Source organism: Struthio camelus, chromosome 3, assembly GCF_040807025.1.
Source record: "Struthio camelus isolate bStrCam1 chromosome 3, bStrCam1.hap1, whole genome shotgun sequence".
Classification (NCBI taxonomy): Eukaryota; Metazoa; Chordata; class Aves; order Struthioniformes; family Struthionidae; genus Struthio; species Struthio camelus.
Window position 1 is genome coordinate 2,714,674 of NC_090944.1, and position 27,225 is coordinate 2,741,898.

General features: G+C 56.5%; 1 protein-coding gene across 1 annotated transcript in view; it reads left to right on the plus strand.

Moving 5' to 3' along the window:
• Positions 1-27,225, plus strand: part of LOC138066503 (otoferlin-like) — a 109,850-nt gene that overhangs the window by 39,521 nt on the left and 43,104 nt on the right. The window contains 9 exon segments of the mRNA XM_068936371.1: positions 19,866-19,939; positions 21,767-21,893; positions 22,198-22,252; positions 23,983-24,114; positions 24,614-24,676; positions 25,585-25,595; positions 25,597-25,667; positions 27,041-27,084; positions 27,086-27,204. Coding sequence (XP_068792472.1) covers positions 19,866-19,939; positions 21,767-21,893; positions 22,198-22,252; positions 23,983-24,114; positions 24,614-24,676; positions 25,585-25,595; positions 25,597-25,667; positions 27,041-27,084; positions 27,086-27,204 — 696 coding nt within the window.

Genomic DNA, 27,225 nt, shown 5'->3' on the forward strand with positions numbered 1-27,225 from the left:
CAAGCCGCTGATCCCCTCAGTACCCCCAATACAAGGCCCCGTTCTCCTGAGCACCCCCACCACAACGCCCAGATCCCCTCTGCACCCCCACCACAAGCCCAGCACCCCCAACACAACGCCCAGATCTCCTCTGCACCACGGAAAAAAAGGCCCAGCACCTCGAAAACATGGCCAGATCCCCTCAGCATCCCCACTACAAGCCCCACACCTCCAAAACAATGCCCCAGATCACCTCAGCAGCCCCACCACAACGCCCAGATCCCCTCTGCACCCCCAACGCAATGCCCAGATCCCCTCAGCACCCCCATGACAAGCCCAGATGCCCTCTGCACTCCCACAAGCCCAACACAACAAACACACAGCCCAGATCCCCTCTGCACCCCCATAACAGGCCCAACACCTCCAATACAAGCCCCAGATCCCCTCCGCACTGGCACAACACGCCCAGCACCCCTAACACAAGCCCAGATCCCCTCAGCACCACTATGACAAGTCCAGCACCTCAAAAACAATGCCCAGATCCCCTCTGCACCCCCACAACAAAGCCCAGCACCCCAAACACAACGCCCAGATCCCCTCAGCACCCCCACCACAAGCCCAGCACCCCCAACACAACGCCCAGATCCCTTCAGTACCCTCATGACAAGACTAGCACCCCCAACACAACACCCAGCTCCACTGAGCAGCCCGAAAACAAGCCTAGCACCCCCAACACAACACCCAGATCCCCCAAAACTAGGCCCAGCACCTCCAACACAATGCCCAGCTCCCCTCTGCACCCCCAAAACAAGCCCAGCCCCCGCAACACAAGCCCAACACCTCAAAAACAAGCCCAGATCCCCTCAACACTCCCACAAGCTCAACACAACAAATACACAGCCCAGATCCCCTCTGCACCCCCATAACAGGCCCAACACCTCCAATACAAGCCCCAGATCCCCTCAGCACCCCCACCACAAGCCCAGCACCCCCAACACAATGCCCAGATCTCCTCTACACCACGGAAAAAAAGGCCCCGCACCTCGAAAACATGGCCAGATCCCCTCAGCACCCCCACTACAAGCCCCGCACCTCCAAAACAATGCCCCGGATCACCTCAGCAGCCCCACCACAACGCCCAGATCCCCTCTGCACCCCCAACGCAATGGCCAGATCCCCCCAGCACCCCTACCCCAAGCCCAGCACCCCCAACACAATGCCCCGATCCCCTCAGCACCCCTACCACAAGCCCTGCACCCCCAACACAATGCCCCAGATCCCCTCAGAACCCCAAAACAAGGCCCAGATCCCCTCAGCAAACCCATTACAAGACCAGCTCCCCCGACACAAGGCCCACATCCCCTCAGCACCCCCAAAACAAGGCCCAGCAACTCCAACACAACGCCCACCTCCCCTCTGCACTTCCACAAAAAGCCCAGCAGCCTGCATGACAAGCCCAGCACCTCAAAACAAGCCCCATATTCCCTCAGCACCCCCACAAGAAGGTCCAGATCCCCTCAGCACCCCCATGACAAGCCCAGATCCCCTCTGCACTCCCACAAGCCCAACATAACAAACACACAGCCCAGATCCCCTCTGCACCCCCATAACAGGCCCAACACCTCCAGTACAAGCCCCAGATCCCCTCCGCACTGGCACAACACGCCCAGCACCCCTAACACAAGCCCAGATCCCCTCAGCACCACTATGACAAGTCCAGCACCTCAAAAACAATGCCCAGATCCCCTCTGCACCCCCACAACAAAGCCCAGCACCCCCAACACAACGCCCAGATCCCCTCAGCACCCCCACCACAAGCCCAGCACCCCCAACACAACGCCCAGATCCCTTCAGTACCCTCATGACAAGACTAGCACCCCCAACACAACACCCAGCTCCACTGAGCAGCCCGAAAACAAGCCTAGCACCCCCAACACAACACCCAGATCCCCCAAAACTAGGCCCAGCACCTCCAACACAATGCCCAGCTCCCCTCTGCACCCCCCAAAAAAGCCCAGCCCCCGCAACACAAGCCCAACACCTCAAAAACAAGCCCCTGATCCCCTCAACACTCCCACAAGCTCAACACAACAAACACACAGCCCAATCCCCTCTGCACACCCATAACAGGCCCAACACCTCCAATACAAGCCCCAGATCCCCTCCGCACTCGCACAACACGCCCAGCACCCCCAACACAATGCCCAGATCCGCTCAGCACCACTATGACAAGTCCAGCACCCCCAACACAAGGCCCTGATCCCCTCTGCACCCCCACAACAAAGCCCAGCACCCCAAACACAAAGCCCAGATCCCCTCAGCATCCCCGCCACAAGCCCAGCTCCCCCAAAACAACACCCAGCACCCCCAACACAATGCCCCGATCCCCTCAGCACCCCCAACACAATGCCCAGATCCCCTCAGCACCCCCACCACAAGGCCCTGATCCCCTCTGCACTCCCAAAACACATCCAGCACCTCGAAAACAAGCCGCTGATCCCCTCAGTACCCCCAATACAAGGCCCCGTTCTCCTGAGCACCCCCACCACAACGCCCAGATCCCCTCTGCACCCCCACCACAAGCCCAGCACCCCCAACACAACGCCCAGATCTCCTCTGCACCACGGAAAAAAAGGCCCAGCACCTCGAAAACATGGCCAGATCCCCTCAGCATCCCCACTACAAGCCCCACACCTCCAAAACAATGCCCCAGATCACCTCAGCAGCCCCACCACAACGCCCAGATCCCCTCTGCACCCCCAACGCAATGCCCAGATCCCCTCAGCACCACTATGACAAGTCCAGCACCCCCAACACAAGGCCCAGATCCCCTAAGCACCCCCACAACAAAGCCCAGCACCCCAAACACAACGCCCAGATCCCCTCAGCACCCCCACCACAAGCCCAGCACCCCCAACACAACGCCCAGATCCCGTTCAGTACCCTCATGACAAGACTAGCACCCCCAACACAACACTCAGATCCCCCAAAACAAGGCCCAGCAACTCCAACACAACGCGCAGCTTCCCTCTGCACCCCCAAAACAAGCCCAGCACCCGCAACACAAGCCCAGCACCTCCAAAACAAGCCCATGATCCCCTCAACACTCCCACAAGCTCAACACAACAAACACACTGCCCAGATCCCCTCTGCACCCCCATAACAGGCCCAACACCTCCAATACAAGCCCCAGATCCCCTCCGCACTCGCACAACATGCCCAGCACCCCTAACACAAGCCCAGATCCCCTCTGCACCCCCACAACAAAGCCCAGCACACCCAACACAATGCCCAGATCCCCTCAGCACCCCCACCACAAGGCCCTGATCCCCTCTGCACTCCCAAAACACATCCAGCACCTCGAAAACAAGCCCCTGATCCCCTCAGTACCCCCAATACAAGGCCCCGTTCTCCTCAGCACCCCCACCACAACGCCCAGATCCCCTCAGCACCCCCACCACAAGCCCAGCACCCCCAACACAATGCCCAGATCTCCTCTACACCACGGAAAAAAAGGCCCCGCACCTCGAAAACATGGCCAGATCCCCTCAGCACCCCCACTACAAGCCCCGCACCTCCAAAACAATGCCCCGGATCACCTCAGCAGCCCCACCACAACGCCCAGATCCCCTCTGCACCCCCAACGCAATGGCCAGATCCCCCCAGCACCCCTACCCCAAGCCCAGCACCCCCAACACAATGCCCCGATCCCCTCAGCACCCCTACCACAAGCCCTGCACCCCCAACACAATGCCCCAGATCCCCTCAGAACCCCAAAACAAGGCCCACATCCCCTCAGCAAACCCATTACAAGACCAGCTCCCCCGACACAAGGCCCACATCCCCTCAGCACCCCCAAAACAAGGCCCAGCAACTCCAACACAACGCCCACCTCCCCTCTGCATTTCCACAAAAAGCCCAGCAGCCTGCATGACAAGCCCAGCACCTCAAAACAAGCCCCATATTCCCTCAGCACCCCCACAAGAAGGTCCAGATCCCCTCAGCACCCCCATGACAAGCCCAGATCCCCTCTGCACTCCCACAAGCCCAACATAACAAACACACAGCCCAGATCCCCTCTGCACACCCATAACAGGCCCAACACCTCCAGTACAAGCCCCAGATCCCCTCCGCACTGGCACAACACGCCCAGCACCCCTAACACAAGCCCAGATCCCCTCAGCACCACTATGACAAGTCCAGCACCTCAAAAACAATGCCCAGATCCCCTCGGCACCCCCACAACAAAGCCCAGCACTTCAAAAACAATGCCCAGATCCCCTCAGCACCCCTAAAACAAAGCCCAGCAACTCCAACACAACGCCCAGCTCCCCTCTGCACTTCCACAAAAAGCCCAGCAGCCTGCATGACAAGCCCAGCACCTCAAAACAAGCCCCATATTCCCTCAGCACCCCCACAAGAAGGTCCAGATCCCCTCAGCACCCCCATGACAAGCCCAGATCCCCTCTGCACTCCCACAAGCCCAACACAACAAACACACAGCCCAGATCCCCTCTGCACCCCCATAACAGGCCCAACACCTCCAATACAAGCCCCAGATCCCCTCCGCACTCGCACAACATGCCCAGCACCCCTAACACAAGCCCAGATCCCCTCAGCACCACTATGACAAGTCCAGCACCTCAAAAACAATGCCCAGATCCCCTCGGCACCCCCACAACAAAGCCCAGCACCCCAAACACAACGCCCAGATCCCCTCAGCACCCCCACCACAAGCCCAGCACCCCCAACACAACGCCCAGATCCCTTCAGTACCCTCATGACAAGACTAGCACCCCCAACACAACACCCAGCTCCACTGAGCAGCCCGAAAACAAGCCTAGCACCCCCAACACAACACCCAGATCCCCCAAAACTAGGCCCAGCACCTCCAACACAATGCCCAGCTTCCCTCTGCACCCCCAAAACAAGCCCAGCCCCCGCAACACAAGCCCAACACCTCAAAAACAAGCCCCTAATCCCCTCAACACTCCCACAAGCTCAACACAACAAACACACAGCCCAATCCCCTCTGCACACCCATAACAGGCCCAACACCTCCAATACAAGCCCCAGATCCCCTCCGCACTCGCACAACACGCCCAGCACCCCCAACACAATGCCCAGATCCGCTCAGCACCACTATGACAAGTCCAGCACCCCCAACACAAGGCCCTGATCCCCTCGGCACCCCCACAACAAAGCCCAGCACCCCAAACACAAAGCCCAGATCCCCTCAGCATCCCCACCACAAGCCCAGCAGTCCAAAAACAACACCCAGCACCCCCAACACAATGCCCCGATCCCCTCAGCACCCCCAACACAATGCCCAGATCCCCTCAGCACCCCCACCACAAGGCCCTGATCCCCTCTGCACTCCCAAAACACATCCAGCACCTCGAAAACAAGCCCCTGATCCCCTCAGTACCCCCAATACAAGGCCCCGTTCTCCTGAGCACCCCCACCACAACGCCCAGATCCCCTCTGCACCCCCACCACAAGCCCAGCACCCCCAACACAATGCCCAGATTTCCTCTGCACCACGGAAAAAAAGGCCCAGCACCTCGAAAACATGGCCAGATCCCCTCAGCACCCCCACTACAAGCCCCGCACCTCCAAAACAATGCCCCGATCACCTCAGCAGCCCCACCACAAGCCCTGCACCCCCAACGCAATGCCCAGATCCCCTCAGCACCCCTACCACAAGCCCTGCACCCCCAACACAATGCCCCGATCCCCTCAGCAACCCCAAAACAAGGCCCAGATCCCCTCAGCAAACCCATTACAAGACCAGCTCCCCCGACACAAGGCCCACATCCCCTCAGCACCCCCAAAACAAGGCCCAGCAACTCCAACACAACGCCCAGCTCCCCTCTGCACTTCCACAAAAAGCCCAGCAGCCTGCATGACAAGCCCAGCACCTCAAAACAAGCCCCATATTCCCTCAGCACCCCCACAAGAAGGTCCAGATCCCCTCAGCACCCCCATGACAAGCCCAGATCCCCTCTGCACTCCCACAAGCCCAACACAACAAACACACAGCCCAGATCCCCTCTGCACACCCATAACAGGCCCAACACCTCCAATACAAGCCCCAGATCCCCTCCGCACTCGCACAACATGCCCAGCACCCCTAACACAAGCCCAGATCCCCTCAGCACCACTATGACAAGTCCAGCACCTCAAAAACAATGCCCAGATCCCCTCTGCACCCCCACAACAAAGCCCAGCACCCCAAACACAACGCCCAGATCCCCTCAGCACCCCCACCACAAGCCCAGCACCCCCAACACAACGCCCAGATCCCTTCAGTACCCTCATGACAAGACTAGCACCCCCAACACAACACCCAGCTCCACTGAGCAGCCCGAAAACAAGCCTAGCACCCCCAACACAACACCCAGATCCCCCAAAACTAGGCCCAGCACCTCCAACACAATGCCCAGCTCCCCTCTGCACCCCCAAAACAAGCCCAGCACCCGCAACACAAGCCCAACACCTCAAAAACAAGCCCCTGATCCCCTCAACACTCCCACAAACTCAACACAACAAACACACAGCCCAATCCCCTCTGCACACCCATAACAGGCCCAACACCTCCAATACAAGCCCCAGATCCCCTCCGCACTCGCACAACACGCCCAGCACCCCCAACACAAGGCCCAGATCCGCTGAGCACCACTATGACAAGTCCAGCACCCCCAACACAAGGCCCTGATCCCCTCGGCACCCCCACAACAAAGCCCAGCACCCCAAACACAAAGCCCAGATCCCCTCAGCATCCCCACCACAAGCCCAGCAGTCCAAAAACAACACCCAGCACCCCCAACACAATGCCCCGATCCCCTCAGCACCCCCAACACAATGCCCAGATCCCCTCAGCACCCCCACCACAAGGCCCTGATCCCCTCTGCACTCCCAAAACACATCCAGCACCTCGAAAACAAGCCCCTGATCCCCTCAGTACCCCCAAAACAAGGCCCCGTTCTCCTGAGCACCCCCACCACAACGCCCAGATCCCCTCTGCACCCCCACCACAAGCCCAGCACCCCCAACACAATGCCCAGATTTCCTCTGCACCACGGAAAAAAAGGCCCAGCACCTCGAAAACATGGCCAGATCCCCTCAGCACCCCCACTACAAGCCCCGCACCTCCAAAACAATGCCCCGATCACCTCAGCAGCCCCACCACAAGCCCTGCACCCCCAACGCAATGCCCAGATCCCCTCAGCACCCCTACCACAAGCCCTGCACCCCCAACACAATGCCCCGATCCCCTCAGCAACCCCAAAACAAGGCCCACATCCCCTCAGCAAACCCATTACAAGACCAGCTCCCCCGACACAAGGCCCAAATCCCCTCAGCACCCCCAAAACAAGGCCCAGCAACTCCAACACAACGCCCACCTCCCCTCTGCACTTCCACAAAAAGCCCAGCAGCCTGCATGACAAGCCCAGCACCTCAAAACAAGCCCCATATTCCCTCAGCACCCCCACAAGAAGGTCCAGATCCCCTCAGCACCCCCATGACAAGCCCAGATCCCCTCTGCACTCCCACAAGCCCAACATAACAAACACACAGCCCAGATCCCCTCTGCACCCCCATAACAGGCCCAACACCTCCAGTACAAGCCCCAGATCCCCTCCGCACTGGCACAACACGCCCAGCACCCCTAACACAAGCCCAGATCCCCTCAGCACCACTATGACAAGTCCAGCACCCCCAACACAAGGCCCTGATCCCCTCGGCACCCCCACAACAAAGCCCAGCACCCCAAACACAAAGCCCAGATCCCCTCAGCATCCCCACCACAAGCCCAGCAGTCCAAAAACAACACCCAGCACCCCCAACACAATGCCCCGATCCCCTCAGCACCCCCAACACAATGCCCAGATCCCCTCAGCACCCCCACCACAAGGCCCTGATCCCCTCTGCACTCCCAAAACACATCCAGCACCTCGAAAACAAGCCCCTGATCCCCTCAGTACCCCCAATACAAGGCCCCGTTCTCCTGAGCACCCCCACCACAACGCCCAGATCCCCTCTGCACCCCCACCACAAGCCCAGCACCCCCAACACAATGCCCAGATTTCCTCTGCACCACGGAAAAAAAGGCCCAGCACCTCGAAAACATGGCCAGATCCCCTCAGCACCCCCACTACAAGCCCCGCACCTCCAAAACAATGCCCCGATCACCTCAGCAGCCCCACCACAAGCCCTGCACCCCCAACGCAATGCCCAGATCCCCTCAGCACCCCTACCACAAGCCCTGCACCCCCAACACAATGCCCCGATCCCCTCAGCAACCCCAAAACAAGGCCCACATCCCCTCAGCAAACCCATTACAAGACCAGCTCCCCCGACACAAGGCCCACATCCCCTCAGCACCCCCAAAACAAGGCCCAGCAACTCCAACACAATGCCCAGCTCCCCTCTGCACTTCCACAAAAAGCCCAGCAGCCTGCATGACAAGCCCAGCACCTCAAAACAAGCCCCATATTCCCTCATCAGCCCCACAAGAAGGTCCAGATCCCCTCAGCAACCCCATGACAAGCCCAGATGCCCTCTGCACTCCCACAAGCCCAACACAACAAACACACAGCCCAGATCCCCTCTGCACCCCCATAACAGGCCCAACACCTCCAATACAAGCCCCAGATCCCCTCCGCACTGGCACAACACGCCCAGCACCCCTAACACAAGCCCAGATCCCCTCAGCACCACTATGACAAGTCCAGCACCTCAAAAACAATGCCCAGATCCCCTCAGCACCCCCACCACAAGCCCAGCACCCCAAACACAACGCCCAGATCCCTTCAGTACCCTCATGACAAGACCAGCACCCCCAACACAACACCCAGCTCCACTGAGCAGCCCGAAAACAAGCCTAGCACCCCCAACACAACACCCAGATCCCCCAAAACTAGGCCCAGCACCTCCAACACAATGCCCAGCTCCCCTCTGCACCCCCAAAACAAGCCCAGCCCCCGCAACACAAGCCCAACACCTCAAAAACAAGCCCAGATCCCCTCAACACTCCCACAAGCTCAACACAACAAACACACAGCCCAGATCCCCTCTGCACCCCCATAACAGGCCCAACACCTCCAATACAAGCCCCAGATCCCCTCAGCACCCCCACCACAAGCCCAGCACCCCCAACACAATGCCCAGATCTCCTCTACACCACGGAAAAAAAGGCCCCGCACCTCGAAAACATGGCCAGATCCCCTCAGCACCCCCACTACAAGCCCCGCACCTCCAAAACAATGCCCCGATCACCTCAGCAGCCCCACCACAAGCCCTGCACCCCCAACGCAATGCCCAGATCCCCTCAGCACCCCTACCACAAGCCCTGCACCCCCAACACAATGCCCCGATCCCCTCAGCAACCCCAAAACAAGGCCCACATCCCCTCAGCAAACCCATTACAAGACCAGCTCCCCCGACACAAGGCCCACATCCCCTCAGCACCCCCAAAACAAGGCCCAGCAACTCCAACACAACGCCCAGCTCCCCTCTGCACTTCCACAAAAAGCCCAGCAGCCTGCATGACAAGCCCAGCACCTCAAAACAAGCCCCATATTCCCTCAGCACCCCCACAAGAAGGTCCGGATCCCCTCAGCACCCCCATGACAAGCCCAGATCCCCTCTGCACTCCCACAAGCCCAACACAACAAACACACAGCCCAGATCCCCTCTGCACACCCATAACAGGCCCAACACCTCCAATACAAGCCCCAGATCCCCTCCGCACTGGCACAACACGCCCAGCACCCCTAACACAAGCCCAGATCCCCTCAGCACCACTATGACAAGTCCAGCACCTCAAAAACAATGCCCAGATCCCCTCAGCACCCCCACCACAAGCCCAGCACCCCAAACACAATGCCCAGATCCCTTCAGTACCCTCATGACAAGACCAGCACCCCCAACACAACACCCAGCTCCACTGAGCAGCCCGAAAACAAGCCTAGCACCCCCAACACAACACCCAGATCCCCCAAAACTAGGCCCAGCACCTCCAACACAATGCCCAGCTCCCCTCTGCACCCCCAAAACAAGCCCAGCCCCCGCAACACAAGCCCAACACCTCAAAAACAAGCCCAGATCCCCTCAACACTCCCACAAGCTCAACACAACAAACACACAGCCCAGATCCCCTCTGCACCCCCATAACAGGCCCAACACCTCCAATACAAGCCCCAGATCCCCTCAGCACCCCCACCACAAGCCCAGCACCCCCAACACAATGCCCAGATCTCCTCTACACCACGGAAAAAAAGGCCCCGCACCTCGAAAACATGGCCAGATCCCCTCAGCACCCCCACTACAAGCCCCGCACCTCCAAAACAATGCCCCGGATCACCTCAGCAGCCCCACCACAACGCCCAGATCCCCTCTGCACCCCCAACGCAATGGCCAGATCCCCCCAGCACCCCTACCCCAAGCCCAGCACCCCCAACACAATGCCCCGATCCCCTCAGCACCCCTACCACAAGCCCTGCACCCCCAACACAATGCCCCAGATCCCCTCAGAACCCCAAAACAAGGCCCACATCCCCTCAGCAAACCCATTACAAGACCAGCTCCCCCGACACAAGGCCCACATCCCCTCAGCACCCCCAAAACAAGGCCCAGCAACTCCAACACAACGCCCACCTCCCCTCTGCACTTCCACAAAAAGCCCAGCAGCCTGCATGACAAGCCCAGCACCTCAAAACAAGCCCCATATTCCCTCAGCACCCCCACAAGAAGGTCCAGATCCCCTCAGCACCCCCATGACAAGCCCAGATCCCCTCTGCACTCCCACAAGCCCAACATAACAAACACACAGCCCAGATCCCCTCTGCACCCCCATAACAGGCCCAACACCTCCAATACAAGCCCCAGATCCCCTCCGCACTGGCACAACACGCCCAGCACCCCTAACACAAGCCCAGATCCCCTCAGCACCACTATGACAAGTCCAGCACCCCCAACACAAGGCCCAGATCCCCTCAGCACCCCCACCACAAGGCCCTGATCCCCTCTGCACTCCCAAAACTCATCCAGTACCTCGAAAACAAGCCCGTGATCCCCTCAGTACCCCCAATACAAGGCCCTGATCCCCTCAGTACCCCCAATACAAGGCCCCGATCTCCTCAGCACCCCCACCACAACGCCCAGATCCCCTCAGCACCCCCACCACAAGCCCAGCACTCCCAACACAACGCCCGGATCCCCTCAGCACCCCCATGACAAGCCCAGAACTCCCAACACAATGCCCAGATCCCCTTAGTACCCCGACCACAAGCCCAGCATCTCCAATACAAGCTCGAGATCCCCTCAGCATTCCCACAAGCCCAACACAAGAAACACAGAGCCCAGATCTACTCAGCACCCCCAAAACAGGGCCCTGATCCCCTCTGCACCCCCAACACAAGGCCCAGCCCTCCCAACACAAGGCCCAGATCCCCTCAGTACCCCTATGACAAGCCCGACGCCCCCACAACAAGACCCAGATCCCCTCTGCACACCCACCACTAGCCCAGCACTCCCACAACAAGCCCATGATCCCCTCAGCACTCCCACAAGCTCAACACAACAAACACAAAGCCCAGATCCCCTCAGCAGCCCCAACACAAGGCCCAGCACTCCCAAGACAAGGCCCAGACCCCTCAGTACCCCTACGAGAAGCCCAGCACCTCCACAACAATGCCCAGATCCCGTCAGCACGTCCACGACAAGCCCAGCGCACCCAACACAAGCCCCAGATCCCCTCCGCACTCGCACAACACGCCCAGCACCCCCAACACAACGCCCAGATCCCCTCAGCACCCCCACCACAAGGCCCTGATCCCCTCTGCACTCCCAATACAAGGCCCCGATCTCCTCAGCACCCCCAACACAGCATCCAGATCCCCTCAGCACCCCCACCACAAGCCCAGCACTCCCAACACAACGCCCAGATCCCCTCAGCACCCCCATGACAAGCCCAGAACTCCCAACACAATGCCCAGATCCCCTTAGTACCCCCACCAGAAGCCCAGCATCTCCAATACAAGCTCGAGATCCCCTCAGCACTCCCACAAGACCAACCCAACAAACACAGAGCCCAGATCTACTCAGCACCCGCAAAACAGGGCCCTGATCCCCTCTGCACTCCCAAAACAAGGCCCAGCACCCCTAAAACAACACCTAGCTTTCCTCAGCACACCCACGACAAGCCCAGCTCTCCCAACACAAGGCCCTGATCCCCTCAGCACCCTGCATGACAAGCCCAGCACCCCCAACACAATGTCCCGATCCCCTCAGCACCCCCACAACAAGCCCCAGATCCTCTCCGCACTCCCACAAGCTCAACACAACAAAAACACAGCCCAGATCCCCTCAGCACCCCCAACACAAGGCCCAGCACTCCCAAGACAAGGCCCACATCCCCTCAGTACCCCTATGACAAGCCCAACACCTCCAACACAACACCCAGCTCCCCTCTGCACCCCACAAAAAGCCCAGCACCCCCAACACAAGCCCATGATCCCCTCAGCACTCCCACAAGCTCAACACAACAAACTCACAGCCCAAATCCCCTCAGCACCCCCAACACAAGGCCCGGATCCCCTCAGCAGCCCCATAACAAACCCAACACCTCCAATACTAGCCCCAGATCCCCTCCGCACTCGCACAACACGCCCAGCACCCCCAACACAAGGCCCAGATCCCCTCTGCAACCCCACCACAAGCGCAGCATCTCCAAAACAAGTACCTGATAAACCTCTGCACCACCAAAAAAAGGCCCAGCACCTTGAAAACAAGCCCCACATCCCTTCAGCACCTCCACTACAAGCCCAGCACGCCCAACACAATGCCCAGACCCCCTCAGCACCCCGACCACAAGCCCAGCATCTCGAAAACAAGCCCCAGATCTCCTCTGCACCACGGAAAAAAGGCCCAGCACCCCTAAAACAAGCCCCAGATCCCCTCAGCACCCTGCATGACAAGCCCAGCACCCCCAACACAAGCCCCAGATCCCCTCTGCACCCCCACAACAAAGCCCAGCACCTCGAAAACAAAGCCCAGATCCCCTAAGCACAGCCACAACAAGCCCAGCACCCCCAACACTACGCCCAAATCCCCTCAGCACCCCCACAACAAGCCCCAGAGGCCCTCAGCACTCCCACAAGCTCAACACAACAAACACACCGCCCAGATCCCCTCAGCACCCCCAACACAAGGCCCAGCACCCCCAACAACAAGGCCCAGATCCCCTCTGCACTCCCACAAGCCCAAAACAACAAACACACAGCCCAGATCCCCTCAGCAGCCCAAACACAAGGCCCAACACCTCCAATACAAGCCCCAGATCCCCTCCTCACTCACACAACACACCCAGCACCCCCCACACAAGCCCAGATCCCCTCAGCACCACTATGACAAGTCCAGCACCCCCAACACAATGCCCAGATCCCCTCAGCACCCCCACAACAAAGCCCAGCACCTCGAAAACAAGCCCCAGATCCCCTCTGCACCCCCACCACAAGCCCAGCATCTCCAATAGAAGCCCCAGATCCCCACCGCACTCGCACAGAACGCCCAGCACCCCCAACACAAGGCCCCGATCCCCTCAGCACTCCCACAAGCCCAAAACAACAAACACACAGCCCAGATCCCCTCTGCACACCCACCACAAGCCCAGCACCTCGAAAACAATGTCCAAATACCCTCAGCACCCCCACAACAAGCCTAGCACACCCAACACCACACCCAGATCCCGGTCAGTACCCTCATGACAAGACCAGCACCCCCAACACAACACCCAGATCCCCTCTGCACCCCCAAAACAAGGCCAGCCCCCGCAACACAAGCCCAGCACCTCGAAAACAAGCCCAGATCCCCTCTGCACTCCCACAAGCTCAACGCAACAAACACAAAGCCCAGATCCCCTCAGCACCCCCAAGACAAGGCCCTGCACCCCCAAGACAAGGCCCAGACCCCTCAGTATCCCTATGACAAACCGACACCTCCAACAAAAGGCCCAGATACCCTCAGCACCCCCACCACAAGCCCAGCACTCCCACCACAATCCCAGCACTCCCAATACAAGGCCTAGATTCCCTCAGCACCACTACGACAAGCCCAGCAATCCCAAAACAAGGCCCAGACCACTAAGTACCCCCACGACAAGACTAGCACCCCCAACACAACGCCCAGATCCCCTCCACACTCGCACAATACGCCCAGCTCCCCTAACACAAGCCCAGATCCCCTCAGCACCACTATGACAAGTCCAGCACCCCCAACACAAGGCCCAGATCCCCTCTGCACCCCCACAACAAAGCCCAGCACACCAAACACAATGCCCAGATCCCCTCTGCACCCCTACCACAAGGCCCTGATCCCCTCTGCACTCCCAAAACACATCCAGCACCTCAAAAACAAGCCCCTGATCCCCTCACTACACCCAATACAAGGCCCCGATCTCCTCAGCACCCCCACCACAACGCCCAGATCCCCTCTGCACCCCCACCACAAGCCCAGCACCCCCAACACAATGCCCAGATCTCCTCTGCACCACAGAAAAAAAGGCCCAGCACCTCGAAAACATGGCCAGATCCCCTCAGCACCCCCACTACAAGCCCCGCATCTCCAAAACAATGCCCGAGATCCCCTCAGCAGCCCCACCACAATGCCCAGATCCCCTCTGCACCCCCAACGCAATGCCCACATGCCCTCAGCACCCCTATCACAAGCCCAGCACCCCCTACAAAATGCCCCGATCCCCTCAGCACCCCCACCACAAGCCCTGCACCCACAACACAATGCCCCAGATCCCCTCAGCAACCCCAAAACAAGGCCCACATCCCCTCAGCAAACCCATTACAAGACCAGCTCCCCCGACACAAGGCCCACATCCCCTCAGCAAACCCATTACAAGACCAGCTCCCCCGACACAAGGCCCACATCCCCTCAGCACCCCCAAAACACGGCCCAGCAACTCCAACACAACGCCCAGCTCCCCTCTGCACTTCCACAAAAAGCCCAGCAGCCTGCATGACAAGCCCAGCACCTCGAAAACAAGCCCCATATTCCCTCAGCACCCCCACAAGAAGGTCCGGATCCCCTCAGCACCCCCATGACAAGCCCAGATGCCCTCTGCACTCCCACAAGCCCAACACAACAAACACACAGCCCAGATCCCCTCAGCACCCCCATAACAGGCCCAACACCTCCAATACAAGCCCCAGATCCCCTCCACACTCGCACAACCCGCCCAGCTCCCCTAACACAACCCCAGATCCCCTCAGCACCACTATGACAAGTCCAGCACCCCCAACACAAGGCCCAGATCCCCTCTGCACCCCCACAACAAAGACCAGCACCTCAAAAACAATGCCCAGATCCCCTAAGCACCCCCACAACAAAGCCCAGCACCCCGAACACAATGCCCAGATACCCTCAGCACCCCCATGACAAGCCCAGCACCCCCAACACAACACTCAGCTCCACTGAGCAGCCCGAAAACAAGCCTAGCACCCCCAACACAACACCCAGATCCCCCAAAACAAGGCCCAGCAACTCCAACACAACACCCAGCTTCCCTCTACACCCCCAAAACAAACCCAGCACCCGCAACACAAGCCCAGCACCTCGAAAACAAGCCCAGATCCCCTCAACACTCCCACAAGCTCAACACAACAAACACACAGCCCAGATCCCCTCTGCACCCCCATAACAGGCCCAACACCTCCAATACAAGCCCCAGATCCCCTCCGCACTCCCAAAACACGCCCAGAACCCACAACACAAGGCCCAGATCCCCTCTGCACCCCCACAACAAAGCCCAACACTTCAAAAACCATGCCCAGATCCCCTAAGCACCTCCACAACAAAGCCCAGCACCCCCAACACAACGCCCAGATCCCCTCAGCACCCCCAAAACAAAGCTAGCACCCTGCATGACAAGCCCAGCACCTCGAAAACAAGCCCAGATCGCCTCAGCACCCCCACCACAAGCCCAGCACCCCCAAAACAAGCCCATCATCCCCTCAGCACTCCCCCAAGCCCAACACAACAAACACACAGCCCAGATCCCCTCAGCAGCCCCAACACAAGGCCCAGCACTCCCAAGACAAGGCCCAGACCCCTCAGTACCCCTATGACAAGCCCAACACCTCCGACACCATGCCCAGATCCCCTCTGCACCCCCACAACAAGCCCCAGATCCCCTCAGCACTCCCACAAGCTCAACACAACAAACACAACGCCCAGATCCCCAGAGCACCCCCGACACACAGCCCAGATCCCCTAGGCACTCCCACACGCCCAACACAACAAAAACACGGCCTAAATCAGCTCAGCATCCCCACCACAAGCCCAGCACTCCAAAAACAACACCCAGCACCCCCAACACAATGCCCCGATCCCCTCAGCAACCCCAAAACAAGGCCCACATCCCCTCAGCAAACCCATTACAAGACCAGCTCCCCCGACACAAGGCCCACATCCCATCAGCAGCCTGACCACAAGCCCAGCACCCGTAACACAACACCCAGATCCCATCTGCACTCCCAAAAGAAGGCCCAGCACTCCCACAACAAGCCCAGCACCCCCAGTGCAAGACCTAGCTCTCCTCAGCACCCCCACCACAAGGCCAGCACCCCCAACACAATGCCCAGATCTCCTCTGCACCACAGAAAAAAAGGCCCAGCACCTCGAAAACATGGCCAGATCCCCTCAGCACCCCCACTACAAGCCCCGCATCTCCAAAACAATGCCCGAGATCCCCTCAGCAGCCCCACCACAATGCCCAGATCCCCTCTGCACCCCCAAAACACATCCAGCACCTCGAAAACAAGCCCCTGATCCCCTCAGTACCCCCAATACAAGGCCCCGATCTCCTCAGCACCCCCACCACAACGCCCAGATCCCCTCTGCACCCCCACCACAAGTCCAGCACCCCCAACACAATGCCCCGATCCCCTCAGCAACCCCAAAACAGGGCCCACATCCCCTCAGCAAACCCATTACAAGACCAGCTCCCCCGACACAAGGCCCACATCCCCTCAGCACGCCTAAAACAAGGCCCAGCAACTCCAACACAACACCCAGCTCCCCTCTGCACCCCCACAAAAATCCCAGCCCCCGCAACACAAGCCCAACACCTCCAAAACAAGCCCAGATCCCCTCAACACTCCCACAAGCTCAACACAACAAACAATGCCCAGATCCCCTCTGCACACCCATAACAGGCCCAACACCTCCAATACAAGCCCCAGATCCCCTCCGCACTCGCACAACATGCCCAGCTCCCCTAACACAAGCCCAGATCCCCTCAGCACCACTATGACAAGTCCAGCACCCCCAACACAAGGCCCAGATCCCCTCTGCACCCCCAAAACAAGGCCAGCCCCCGCAACACAAGCCCAGCACCTCGAAAACAAGCCCAGATCCCCTCTGCACTCCCACAAGCTCAACGCAACAAACACAAAGCCCAGATCCCCTCAGCACCCCCAAGACAAGGCCCTGCACCCCCAAGACAAGGCCCAGACCCCTCAGTATCCCTATGACAAACCCGACACCTCCAACACAAGGCCCAGATCCCCTTAGCAACCCCACAACAAGGCCCAGCACCTCCAACACAACGCCCAGCTCCCCTCTGCACCCCCAAAACAAGGCCAGCCCCCGCAACACAAGCCCAGCACCTCGAAAACAAGCCCAGATCCCCTTAGCAACCCCACAACAAGGCCCAGCAACTCCAACACAACGCCCAGCTCCCCTCTGCACCCCCACAGAAAGCCCTGCACCCGCAACACAAGCCCAACACCTCCAAAACAAGCCCCAGATGCCCTCAGCACTCCCACAAGCTCAACGCAACAAACACAAAGCCCAGATCCCCTCAGCAGCCCCACCACAAGGCCTGCACCCCCAACGCAATACCCAGATCCCCTCAGCACCCCCAACACAAGGCCCAGCACCCCCAACGCAACGGCCCAGATTCCCTCAGCACCCCCAACACAAGGCCCAGCACTCCCAACACAAGGCCCAGCAACCCCAACACAAAGCTCAGACCCCTCAGCACCCCCACCAGAAGCCCAGCATCTCCAATACAAGCTCAAGATCCCCTCAGCACTCCCACAAGCCCAACACAACAAACTCACCGCCCAGATCTACTCAGCACCCCCAAAACAGGGCCCTGATCCCCTCTGCACTCCCAAAACAAGGCCCAGCACCCCGAAAACAAGACCTAGCTTTCCTCAGCACCCCCACAACAAGCCTTGCTCTCCCCAACACAAGGCCCTGATCCCCTCAGCACCCTGCATGACAAGCCCAGCAGTCCCAACACAATGTCCCGATCCCCTCAGCAGACCCACAAGCCCAGCACCCCCAACACAAGGCCCAGATCCCCCAAAACAAGCCCAGCAGCCCCATAAGAAAGGTCCAGATCCCCTCTGCACCCCCGCGACAAGCCTAGCACTCGCAACAAAAGGCTCAGCACCTCCTGCACAACGCCCAGATCCCCTAAGCACCACCATGACAACCCCAGCACCCCCAACACAAGGCTCAGCTCCACTGAGCAGCCCGAAAACAAACCTAGCACCCCCAACACAACAAGCAGATCCACTCAGCACTCCCCAACACAAAGTTCAGTGACCCTCAGCACCCCCACAACAAGCCCAGCACCCCCAACACAAGGCCCAGGTCCCCTGAGCAAACCTATGACAAGACCAGCTCCCCCAAAGGGCACGGAGGAGCTGCCCTCCCTCACTCTCTGTGTGGCTCTTGTTGCCGCAGCCTCCTTGCTTCCCCCCGGCAGACAGGGAGCTTTGGGCAGAGAGGCGGGAGGCAGGGTTAAGGGGAGGCCTTGGCTGCAGAGGTCTGTCCCTGTGGCAGGTGCTGGAATGGGGAGGGCACTAGTGTGTGCCTGTGGCCTGTGCAGATGCCCCAGGAGCAGGGGGAGGTACAGGCCGGGGCAGAGCAGGATGCAGCCCAGAGGCAGAGAGGTGGGCATGGCCAGCTCTGTTTTGGTGAAAACGCACCTGTTCTTGTCATGGTGCAGTGATGAGCTGCAGAGCACAGCAAACAGAGGCAGCAAACAGACACAGCAGTTTGCTCAGCAGTGTCTGGGCTCTGCCTGGGCCTTTTGTGGGCCTTGTTGGAAGTTGGGGAGGCTTTCTGGGGACCCCCAAGGAACTAGACAGTGCTTGCTGCTAGCAGGAAGGGAGAGCTAGGCAAGGACTACTGCAGGGGGCCTTGACTTAACTTCTCCTGGGAAGTTCTAGCTAGGTGGGGCTGCTGCTAACGAGCTCTCTGGGCTGGCCTGGTCAGAGGGAGTTGGGGCTTTTGTTTCAGGTGGCTCCTGATTGGGTGGGTCAAGCACCCTTGTGAGTCACTGCTGGGCAGAGGCCTATATAAGAGCCAGGCCTAGAGCCCAGCTCCCAGAGTGGGGCTGGCAGAGGCAGCAGTTTGGGCAGCAGGCAAAGAAGGTGCCTCTCCCTTTTCTGCAGTGGTGTGTCCTTCCCTGGGGCATGGTCATGACATGCTGCAGAGCACATTCCCCAGTGGCTGTTGGAGGTGCTGCCTCAGCTGTGTGTGAGGCTTCAACCCAGACAGACCCTCAGACAGCAGATGCAGCTCTGCAGATGTCAGGCTGCAGGGAGTGCCTGGGGGCCTTTCTGTGAGGCCTGGGCTGACAGTCAGCTCTCCTGTGCAAGGTGTGCTGTGGTTGACCCTTTGTATTGCCAGATAAAGGAGCTGGGGGAGGAAGTGAGCAGGAAGTTAGCAGTCCCTCTTCTAACCTCAACCATTCTGTGATTCTGTGAAACCTCCTGTTGTCCCCTGTGTCACAGAGAACACCACTAAAAGTACAGGATACAATGAGTTCTTTCCCACGTCTTCTTCCGGAGCTGGGAAAGGAGTGTTTTTTCAGCCATGAAGCTTGGCAAGACACGTCCACCAAAGGATGATCATCGGAAGCAAGGTAGGTGCTGGGAGGAGGTTGTTCCCTGATCCAGTACTGCTGTTCCAGGAAAGCCCCTGCTCCCATCCACTTAACGGATGAGACTCCCCCCCCGGCTGTGCCCTGTAAGTGGCACACATCAACGCTGTTGGTAACTCAGGGATTAGACAGGGAGCATTTGGTGGACAGGGTGAAGGCTGGAGAGAGGGTCTCCATGGGGGAATCTGGGAAGCAGGGATAGATGGAGAGAGCCTTACACTGAAGGCTTTGCCAGATCTCACCCGCTTTGTGAGATCATGGTGAAACCTGGAAGTCAGGTGGGCAGTTTCTGGCTTATTTTAAGGATTACTTGCAAGTGTAAGAGCAAAAAGCGTGATTTAGCCCTTTCACTGCTTCTCTGTAATGCATGGAGACCCGCATGAATAGCGTTGCAGCAGCACAGTGAGAGGTAGGGCTCTGTTGCCTCAAGGTTGTCTGTTCCAAGGTCTCGATACCTGCTACAGTGCTGAAATGGGACACCTTTCTGGAAAGGCAGAAGGTGGTTAGCGATCGGAAATTTGTTGTTGTTTCCATTCGGCTCAAATTATGATGTTTCAGTGACAAAGAAATTGGGGAATGCCTTTTTGTGGAGGAAGACCAAATGTTGCTTTAGATATTCTTCATGGGCAAATCTTTGTTGTTGTTCAGCCAGCTTTTAAGAGAAGAAAGGAGGGATTTGGCCTGAGACACTATAGAGGTAGAGGCCTTGGCAGACTGTAGAGGCATAATACTGAAACCTTGGTGATCTTCCTGCCCTCCCCAGTGAAAGGGCGTTCTTCTTGTGGTGGAGACTTCACCTAAGGTGATGAGGAAAGCCATCTGGGATGCAAAGGCATGAAAAGGCTGTACTTCCAGATTGTGGAGTACATTCACATGTAGATTTACCAGTGGTGGGGGAACAGTTGCAACAACTGTTCATGTGGTCATTGCCTCACAGCTGTGTGTATCCTTCCTCCCCCTTTGCCCTCCACAGGGCGTAGTCCTCCCAGCATCCCTCCTGAGTGGTGGTCTGCTTCTTTCTGCCATCCCAGGCAGATTGCCAGTTCTGCTCGGGTCAAACAAACCCACTGAATCACTGCAAGCAGAGCTGGGAAGGTGCTGGTCTGTCCCTCCACCCACACGTGGCAGGATGGAATCTGCTTAGGTCCCTCAGTGGAAATGAGGACACTCTTTTCACACACAACTTGCTGCAGTGCCTCTCTCCACCTAGGAAAGCTTTTCCTAACATCCAGCCTAGATCCCCCTCACTTCAGCTGAGGCCCAAGGTTATTTCTGTATTATCTCACAGAACCGGGCCAGACTATGGTGAAGCAACTGATCCAAGTCTTGGATTAGCCACGAGGTAGGAAACCTGTTTCCCAAAAGCGATGTCTGTGCTCTATGCGTGGTTTTGGTAGTATTTCCCCCTGTGCCAACGAAACAAACCAGTGACCCTAAAGCAGCTCCCCACCTCCCTTCATCCTCAGCAGTGCATCACCTTATGGCAGTTAGAGCTGCAGCACATGTTCACATGCTCTTTTACCTCGTGAAGTCTGCATTGCTCATTTGTCGGATTTCAGTTTTCCAAAGCTTATTGCCTTCATGAAACTGTGCTGGCACACAGCACAGGTGGAATAATGTGTCACGCTACGCAAACCTCTTTTAAATCCATTTTAAACCAGGTTGTCTGTGACCTGACCAGGTGACCACTGTTCTTTGTATTACCAGGAGAGGTTGATAGGATGTATTGGTTACCTTTCTCGGAGTCTTTAATTATCCACCGAGTGGAAACAACAAGAGACGTTCTTTTGTCTGTGTGCCTTTATGCAGAGGAACCTGCTGTTTTGGAAGCAGAAGACCTGGGCCGAAAAGCCATGAGACTAGGAGGTGGACTGGACCCAGACACAGTCTCCTTGGCTTCCGTCACGGCTGTAACCACCAGTGTCTCCAACAAGAGGTGAAGGCCAGATGTGAGCTTGTGCAAGCCAGGAGGTGATGGCAAACTCTCAGACGTGCCTGCTCCCCAGAGCCATGTGTCCCCTGAGCTGAGCTATGCTGGAAATCACGTTGCCCCATGCAACCGTTTTCAGAAACGCTTGAACAAAGAATGTTCAGTGGCATTTCACAGCCCCTGGAGTTTATATTCCTCTCATGCCAAGGGAGCTGGCACTGTGAGGAGTAACCCTGGGAAATGCTCTGTCACAGTCTGCAGTGAGTTCCTCTGTTGTTTGACGGAGGTCTTTTTTCCTGCCCTTTGGAAGGTCCAAGCCTGATATCAAAATGGAGCCGAGTGCTGGGAGGCCGATGGATTATCAGGTAGGTGACAACGCTGTGCCCCCAACTTCAGCTCGGGGGGTTCAGAGCCCAGGGAGAGACCATTTCACAGGGAGTGTTTAAGGGGAGGAAGAGGCAAGTTGAGAACTTTTCTTTCACGCTTTCTTGGACCACAACTATCAGCAGAGTAGTTACTTGAGGAGCTGAATCTCTTAGTTGAAGCCTTTGTCCCCGATGGCCTGTGGGACAGCTCTGGGACCAGGAGGAAGGACTGACAGTCACTTGAGCAGGCCTAGGCTTGCTGGAGTCCCACCGAGGCTGTGCCTCCTCCCCGTGCAGCAGGTTATGGACCTTGGCATGGCGTTGTTGGGAGCGAGTCCAGCGCGGGTTTCAATGTACTGCGCTCACAAAAGCAACTGACAATTTGTTTGTTAAGTCTGAAGGCTGGCTCACGTGTGAACGACTGTTTCAGGTATTGTTCCTGTGGGAGGATGACTTTCAAAAAGCTGGTATTTAAATGCTAGAGTGATAAGCTATATCTCAAGTAGTTAACTGGATTTGCTGTCCATTGTGACAAGCCCAGAAAGCCCAGCTTAATCAGGGTTTGAAGCAGGCAATCTCCAACACAGTTCTCTTAATTTCCAAAGGCTTTCAGTACCTGTTTTAGCGTTCCCAATTGACGAGGCCTGGCTGGCAGTACTCGTTGGATTTCCTCTGGTAGGTTGGTGCCTGGTTGCTGTTATCTTGTTCCTCTTCTCGTTTTCCCTGAGTCATGCTGATTCGGCAGCCGTTTACTTTTCTGTCCTTGCGTGTTAGTGCAGTAGCACGTTCCTAGGGATGTCTGGGAACAATGCCAATAATGATTTGTTGTTAAAGGTTTATTGTAGACCACATACGGCGTCCACTTCTAAATCCCACGAGAGACCAGTTGACATCAGAAGATGCAGTAGAGCAGTATGTGGAAGAGGTTTAATTATACGCATAAAAAGCCTAAAGCAAGTTGCGAGGACGACGAGGACTGAGTGTCCCTGGTTCGGGAATAGTATAATCGGAATGTAAGGAGGAGGAGGAAGGTGCAAGACGAATTATGTGCAAGACAGAGCAAGAGGTTCAGTTAATTGGCCAGTGCAAACAGGAGTATCACAAGGCTGCTCTTCATTGGGAATGGTGAGGGAACAGAGCGGTGACCTTAGCTGCTTACCTCCTCAGAAGGAGTCTGAGAGTATTCGCACCTACCTTGCTGCCCTTGAAATGAGGAAGGGATTTGAGCTGGGTTTGTTAAGCTGGTGCAGCTTTGGGTGAGGGGTAGGAGGTTGCATTTGCAGCTCAGCTCCTCTGCAGTAAGTCAGTTTGTGCAGCAATCAATGCCAGGCAGTCTTGTCCTCTTCTTTAGAGAGCTCAGCTGTCTTTTATCAGCTTCCTTTTATGAGCGGTTTACCCCTTGTATTTTTTAGCAGAAGCAAGTTAAGCCAGTTAGGGCATCAGTAGCAGAGTGTCTGTTCCCGCAGCTTAGCTAAATCTGTTCAACTTTGTGCCTTACGTGCTCTTGGAGCAGAAGAGCCATCTGAACGGACAGGGCTGCTCTGATGCTCCTACCTCCCATGCCATGCCGCAGCTCTCTCAGGCTTGTAGGAGCAGCCCTGTCTCTTTTGTGTGATGAAGAGAGACTACCCAGCTGCCACCCCGGCACTGAAAGCACCTTGGAGAGGAGAGCCAGGTGGAGACACAGTTTAGGGCAGCCAAGGTGGAGGTCCATGAATCTCTCTCCCCAGGTCAGCATCATAGTCATTGAGTCACGGCAGCTGGTTGGGCTCAACATGGACCCCGTGGCCTGTGTGGAGGTTGGAGATGAAAAGAAATGCACGTCCATGAAGGACTCGACTAATTGCCCTTACTACAATGAGGTGAGCTGGATTTTTCCTGAGGTGCTGCTCCAGGCTCGTTGCTCCTCAAGGCCTAGACTGCAGTTTGACAGCAAATTACATTTATTTGACTTTGGTTTTTTTTTCTTTTTCTTCTGTTAGTAAGTAAGATGGAGTAAGATGAAATCGCAAACCATGCAGAAGGAGGGATGAAACCTTGGCCCTCTGGTATTTTACAAAATGGTGACAAAGAACCAAAGCAAGACAAAACCCCTTACTTGATCAGTTTCAAATTAAATGATCCTGTGCCCACTTTCTGAGTCTTTCCAAGAAGTTAATGCTTTATTTTAGTTTCTGAGATCACTGATGCTGTCAGTTGTTGGGCTGACGTGGGTCCCTCTGCAGCTGTGACGTGAACTGCAGGCTGTTCCTCTGCCCAGACACGTCTCTGTTGGTGGGATATGGACCATAATATTGTCCTTCAATTCAGAAGGAGCCCATGCCTGCTTCCCTGCTTTCACGCATGCTCCTTCTCTTTCAGTGCTTTGTCTTTGATTTCCATGTTCCCCCAGATGTCGTGTTCGATAAGATCATCAAGCTGTCCGTAAGTGAGCATGGTTGTGTTGCCCTTTTCAGTGGGCTTTGGTGGAAACCAACCCATTTTACTTACTTGTTGGGATGGATTTAAGACCCTTGATGCGAGACCTCTGGCAGGAGCGGAGGTGCTCAGTCCCTCTCTCTGAGCCCTCATGTCCTACGAGCCTCACCTCCTTTGCAGACCCCTCCAGTCCCTCTGTCAGTGTCCTTATTGCTGCAGCCACACCCCCCTCCACTCGTGTTCCCTCTGTTGCTCTGTGGCTGCTCTCTGGTATTTCCTAGCTAGGCAAAACTAAGCCTGTCTCAGGATGTCTCTTTAGGCTTGGGGAGAAGCAAGAGCTTCCTGAGGCTGCCAGTGGATTCCCTGAAGCATGAGGGTGGGTACAGCTCTTGAGGAAATTCAGAAGTGTAAATAATGAGAGCAAAACAGAGGCTCCAGCTCTCCCCAGAGCCGCAAAGGAAGACTAGGAAGGAGATTTAGATACACAGATCAAAGCAGGCTGGCTAGGAGCATCCACATCTATCCCATGCATAGTCTGGCTGTGTAATTTCTCCCAGGAAGGGAATTAAAGCATAGATTTCAAGCATCTTTGAGACACTTCCTTGAGGAGAATGTCTCAGTGTTTGTTGCCATAGTGGCTGGAACACTGCATCTTGTTTCAAAGATGATTTTTTTTTTACTTTTTTTTTTCTGTTGAATCCAAGTGTACACTTGCTTGCAAGACTGCTAAACAAGAGCTGCCAACCACACTGTGCTTCACACAGCACAGTGAGTGATTATATCTCCTGCCCAAACTAAGCAAGATGCATCAAATCCTTTAATGTTTGACACTGAACCGTTCTAGAAACAGCCCTACCCCTCCCAGCATGGCTGGGCAGAAAAAAAGCTCTGACTTGTTCTCCCTCGCTTTTCAGGTGATCCACTCAAAATCTCTTGCGCAGTGGGACTTTGGTAGGCTCCTTCAAGGTGGATGTTGGAACTGTTTACACCCAGCCTGGTATGTCACCACAATTTGCAAGGGGTCATATAGATGCCTACCTTCACCATCAAACAAATGTCTTGGCAAGGTAGCCAGGCAGTCACTAGTTTCCTTTGGCAACACTTAGTCAACTTAATTTTAGTATCCCGGGTGCAAGCATGTCATCTAGGCTCCTTCTGCAGTCCGAAAAGAGCCCTCAGCCTCTCCAGAAGATGGTATATCCCATTCTAGGATAAGGCATAATGCACGCAGGTAGAATTGTCCTCAGATGTGCCATTCTCTCTCCACTGACCTCCTAAGAAGCTTAGCTAGCTTGCTTAGGCAAGATGTTGACCTTTCCGAGAGCTGAAGGTCTAGCCCTGTGTGGCTGGCCTTTAGACCAAGACAGGAAGATGCCCAGTGTGCAAAGAAAGAGAGGTTAATTAGAGCTTCTGTGAGAATGTCATGTTGCTCACTGATGCTACAGCCTGCCTTGACTTAGCACAGAGGGGCCCAATGAGTGCTACTAAAATCCACTGTGCTATCGTGGGCTTTGTTTAGAGGACCTCTGTTTCAGGGAAGCCTGTTTTATAGAACCATAAAAGAAATGTGGAAGCTTTCAGCATCCTGCACTCGCTGTGCGCAGCGAAAGCAGGCATGGTTGGGATTAGTATAAAGGAGGTCCAGAAGGGTCCCTGGAGAGGTCATTCAGTCCATACCCTTGCTCTTGGGAAGGATCAGCCCTACTCCGTGACAGGCTCCCTGCTGAGCTTCTGCCTGAAAAGTCACTGAATCAGTGAATCGTCTTGAACGTGTCTGGCAGACTGATGAAGCAAACCCATCTGCAGGAGAGGAGACTAAGAAATGCCTGCTCTGTACAGAAGAGCATGGCTCCTTGGAGGGCCCAGGGCTTGCAGCATGCCAGCGTAAGGAAGACCTGAAACTTCCCTTTAGAGAAGAGACATCCAGAATCACTGGGATTTTATCTTAGCTTATGCATCAGGCCTTTTTGTAGCACTCTGCCCCTCTGAAGAGTCCTGAGAGCTAAGTTTCCATTTCAGGGGTGCTCAGCAAACGATGCTGGAAGGGATCTGAAGAGAGCATCTCTTCTGATGCACTCCACAGAAGGATGAGATCTTTCTCGCCCATCTAAGAGGCACCAGGCCTTAAAAATGTCCAGTGATGGAAACTCCACACCTCTACAGGCAGTTTATCCCATTGCTTCTCTGTCTCCAACATTGGGCAGATCCTCCCAATGGATTTTCAGGGGGTTCTGTCTGGAATTCCTCACACCTGGAGAGGTCTCTTTATGCATGCATGCAGGCTTCTGCAGTCAAGTGGACAGACATGCCCAGTGCTCGCAGTAATTCCTGTAATTGTGATAAATGTCTGTCTTGTTCCTTGGCTTTCAGAGCACCAGTTCTATCGCAAACGGGCCATCCTTTCTGACCCTGAGGGTCGGTCTCACTGCTGGACTTAAAGGTTATCTGGAGGGTGCCGTTGCCGTGGTAGGGAAAGGGGACAACATCAAGACACCACACAAAGCCAATGAGACAGATGAGGATGATATTGAGGGGTAAGGATTCGTGGAGCCAGT